We start from the raw sequence: 4,625 nt of genomic DNA on the forward strand, positions 1-4,625 counted from the left end.
CTCTCCCTCCCTCTTTCTCTCTCCTCTCCCCCTCCCTCTCTCTCTCTCTGTCTGTCTCGCTCCCCTCCCTCTTTCTCTCTCCCTCTCTCTCTCTCTCCCCCTCCCTCTCTCTCTCACTCTTTCTCTCCCCCCCCCCCTCTCTCTCTCTCTGTCTCTCTTTCTCTGTCCCTCTCTCTCTCTCTGTCTCTCTCCGTCTCTCTCTCTCTCTCTCTCCGGGAGCAGGAGCACCAGAGGATCCAGAAGCGGAAGTCGGCCAAGAAGAAGCTGGTGCCGGAGGAGGGGGCCAGCAAGCCGCAGCCGGACAGCCCGGTGGCCGAGCCCAAGCCCGAGGCCTTCTCGGGGAGTCTGGTCGACCACGAGTACACAGCCGGGCCCAGCACCTTCGGCCTGCCGCAGATCAGTCGCGGCTCCACGCCCATGGCCCCGGGAGTCTTCCTCACGCAGCGCCGAGCATCGTCGTCCTCGCAAGGCAGCCAATCAGGCAAGGGCTTTGTTCTCTACCGGCAGGGGGGGGCGGGATTACTAGCCTGTTGGCCTCAGTGTCTCGGTGGGGGAAGGGGAGAGAGTGAGGGAGGGGGGGAGAGAGTGAGGAGGGAGGGGGAGAGAGAGTGAGCGGGGAGAGGGGAGAGAGTGAGGGGGGAGGGGGGGAGAGAGTGAGGGGAGGGGGGGAGAGAGAGTGAGAGCGGGGGAAGAGAGTGAGGGCGGGGGGAGAGAGGAGGGGAGAGTAAGGGAGGGGGAGAGAGGGGGGGGTGAGAGTGGGGGGCAGAGAGTGAGGGAGGGGGCAGAGAGTGAGGGAGGGGGGAGAGAGTGGGGCGGAGAGAGTGAGGGAGGGGGGAGAGAGTGAGGGAGGGGGGAGAGAGTGAGGGAGGGGGAGAGAGGGGGAGGGGGGGAGGGGGAGAGAGTGAGAGGGGAGGGGGAGAGAGTGAGGGGGGAGGGGGGGAGAGAGTGAGGGGAGGGGGGAGAGAGTGAGGGGAGGGGGGGAGAGAGAGTGAGGGAGGGGGGGAGAGAGTGAGGGAGGGGGGAGAGAGTGAGGGAGGGGGGAGAGAGTGAGGAGGGAGGGGGAGAGAGAGTGAGGGGGGGAGAGGGAGAGAGTGAGGGGAGGGGGGGAGAGAGAGTGAGGGCGGGGGAAGAGAGTGAGGGAGGGGGGAGAGAGGAGGGGAGAGTAAAGGAGGGGGAGAGAGGGGGGGTGAGAGTGGGGGCAGAGAGTGAGGGGAGGGGGGAGAGAGTGGGGCGGAGAGAGTGAGGGAGGGGGGAGAGAGTGAGGGAGGGGGAGAGAGTGATGGAGGGGGGAGAAGTGAGGGAGAGAGATTGAGAGAGAGGAGGGAGTGGGGAGTGAGGGAGTAGGGAGAGAGTGAGGGAGAGGGGAGAGAGTGGAGGGTAAAAGAGTGGGGGGAGGGAAGGAGAACTGGGGCGAGGGGAGAGGAGGGTGATGGAGTGTGGGGGGAGGGCAGGACGGGGCGGGCGGAGGGGAGTGGACTGTGGGGGGGAGATGGGAATCCGCCACAGCTCCTGACCCCACTCCTCCCGGCGCGGAGCTTGGCCGCGATGCCCCACGTGGTCGCATAGCCCGCCGGCTGGAGCCGGAAAGTGGATGGGTGGGAGTCGGGGGGGATTCCGGGATCTGCCGGCAACCTGCCCCTGGCGCAAGCCTTCGGTTTTTGGAGCGAGCGGGTTGGGTGGGGGGAGGATGAAACTCTAGTGAGAGCCTAAAGTGATGGGATTTTAATGTTTGTCTTTTCTCTCCGCCCTCCTCTTCCCCCCCCCCCTCTTCTATCCCTCAGCAGGAAAACGTCCAAAAAAAGGTTTAGCGACTGCAAAACAGAGGTTGGGAAAGATCTAAAGATTCATCGGAACGGGAAACTTTTGCTTTGAATATTTTTATATTTTATATATGTTGGACCTGAAAGTGTTTGTATATCTCTGTACAGTCGATTTTCCTCTGGCACTAAATATTAACCCCACCCCCCATCCCCCCCACCCTTGTCCTTTTTAACTTTCTCGTTCCCCCTCTCCCCAACCCCGAATCGTGGCATCACGGGCAACTGAGGGTTAATTCCGAATTTAGACGGGAAAAATTGAAGAGAGAGAGAGAGAGAGAGGGTCTGAATGTGTGTGTTGAGCCAAAATCGAGATTAACTCCAGGACTGATTCTGATCTGTGCTTCCTGAACCTCCGTCTCTTCCTCTCTCTCTCTCTCTCTCTCTCTCTGTCTCGCCACCATTTGCTGGCCTGCCCAGCGGCCCACATTCAGGCGGCGTCCCGGGGAGGTGTGTGAGAATATCTCCCTCGCCTCCGCCAACCATCCCCTGCTTTGCTCCTCCCGTCCGGCCCTGCCGCACAAGCTGCCGTCTCCCAGAGCCCTCGGGTCGCAGAGAGTTGGGGGTTTTTCCTCGTTCGCTAGGCCCTCCTGCCCCCCCTCACCCCCAGCTTTTCGGGAGCGGAGGTTGCGAGCATGGCCTGAGGCGGGAGGCGATAGCGGGACAGAAGAAAAACGCGCAAACCGCCTCTCGGTATCTCTGCGTGTGCTGTTCGCGTTCCTCTTAATGTCCCCTGTTCATTTGCAACACCCGCCCCCTGCGTACCCCGGGTAGGGGTGGGAGGGCATCGGGTAACGAGGCGGCAGAAACCCGTTGGGCGTGCCCTCCCCCTGCCCCCCCCCCCACCCCCGGCCGTCCAATGCCGACCGCCGGGAGGCTGGTGAGCCTTCCGCCCGCGCGCCCCCGCCCTCCTCCCCCCCCCGGTGCCAAGGCCGGGCGGGGCGCGAGGATGCCAGTGCGGCGGGCGCAAACCCACATCGCGCCCCGGCCGGTTGTAATGTATCTGCTCCGTGTGCTCTTTGCTCGAGAACTCGTGGCAACACGCCACGATTGAGAAACCGGTCGGTTGGTCGGCCAAAGGTTTTAGCAAATCGCACCGCACATTTACCAGTTCATCCACCAGGCTCGCAACCACCTGCCCCATCGTGGATCACCCCCCCCCCCCCCGGGCCCAACTGGCCGGGGTTTTATTGAGTCTTGCCAACGTCACGGGACTGGCTGAGCCGCTCCCAACGCAACACCTCTGAGCACGCTCGCAGCTGCGTACATTACACCGGTCCGCGCTCCCTTCCCCCTTCCCCCATCCCCGGGGTTTAACACGCCTGCAATAATGCTGTTTACTTACACGTGTCACTTACAAACTTATCTCTCTCGTTTCCTTTTAAGTTTGGTTCTCTCTCTCTTCCCTGTTTCCTAAAATGCATAACATCGGTAGTTTGTAATACTTTTTGTAGGGCAGCACGTTTTAAAAAGGTTTGGACGTCTTGTTATTTAGTGGACAAAAAAAACAGATCTTGCTTTTAAACAAGGTTTTATCTTTTGCCTCTCTTCCATCTCCCGATCAGAATGTGCTCCATAAGAAGCAAGGCCAGAATGGGGAGGGGAGGGGGCGGGGAGGAGGGAGGCAGACTTGATGTATATAATATATTAAAACTAAAAATCTTACACCTTTGCATGCTCGCTGTCCACTGTTCCCGTCGTACGTTCCTGTGTCTCGCCTCCCGACTCCACCCCAAAAGCCCCTCCGCCATCGACACGGCACAAGTCAGGAGTGTGATGGAACACTCCCCCCACTTGCCTGGATGAGTTGCAGCTCCAACAAACACTCGAGACGCGCGACACCACCCAGGACAAAGCAGCCCCGCTCGATGGGCCACGCGACCCACCACCTTCAACACTCACTCCCTCCGCCACCGGCGCACCGTGGCTGCAGTGTGCACCGTCCACAAGCTAAGAACGTAAGAAACAGGAGCAGGAGTCGGCCATTCGGCCCCTCGAGCCTGCTCCGCCATTTAATACGATCGTGGCTGATCCGATCATGGACCACTTCCCGCCCCCCCCGCTCCCTATAACCCTTTACTCCCTTATTGTTCAAAAATCTGTCTTTCTCCACCTTAAATGTATTCAATGACCCAGCCTCCACAGCTCTCTGAGGCAGCGAATTCCACAGATTTACAACCCTCTGAGAGAAGAAATTCCTCCTCATCTCAGTTTTAAATGGGCGGTCCCTTATTCTAAGACCATGCCCCCTAGTTCTAGTCTCCCCCATCAGTGGGAACATCCTCTCTGCATCCACCTTGTCGAGCCCCCTCATTATCTTATGTTCCAATAAGATCACCTCTCATTCTTCTGAACTCCTATGTGCATAAGCCCAACCTACTCGACCCATGCACTGCAGCAACTGGCCAAGGCTTCTTCGGCAGCACCTCCCAAACCCGCGACCTCTACCGCCTAGAAGGTCAAGGGCAGCAGGCGCATGGGAACACCCCCACCTCCACGTTCCCCTCCCAGTCACACACACCGTCCCAACTTGGAGATATATCGGCCGTTCCTGGGAACTATACTTGACTGCCCCAATGGAGATTGACTGGTTTCCTTATTTCTATGAATTGCTCCGGGCTAATCTCGGGACTGGAACCCCCATCATGACCTTTAGCAAGGATGATACCAGAACTGAGAGGTTCTAACTATCGGAAAAGTCCCAAAGGTTCAAATCACAGATAGATAGATTTTTAACCAATAAGGGAATGAAGGGTTACGGGGAGCGGGCGGGTAAGTGGAGCTGAGTCCACGGCCAGATCAGCCATG

General features: G+C 59.1%; 1 protein-coding gene across 1 annotated transcript in view; it reads left to right on the plus strand.

Annotated features, from left to right (window-relative positions):
- The window catches only part of LOC139240490 (histone lysine demethylase PHF8-like), a 99,484-nt gene extending 96,064 nt beyond the window's left edge, over positions 1-3,420 (plus strand). Inside the window, exons 18-19 of the mRNA XM_070869025.1 lie at positions 223-481; positions 1,782-3,420. Coding sequence (XP_070725126.1) covers positions 223-481; positions 1,782-1,840 — 318 coding nt within the window. The 3' untranslated portion in view covers positions 1,841-3,420. The remainder of the gene's footprint in view (positions 1-222; positions 482-1,781) is intronic.
- Positions 3,421-4,625: the final 1,205 nt, after the last annotated feature.

Source organism: Pristiophorus japonicus, chromosome 32 (assembly GCF_044704955.1).
Source record: "Pristiophorus japonicus isolate sPriJap1 chromosome 32, sPriJap1.hap1, whole genome shotgun sequence".
Taxonomy (NCBI): Eukaryota; Metazoa; Chordata; class Chondrichthyes; family Pristiophoridae; genus Pristiophorus; species Pristiophorus japonicus.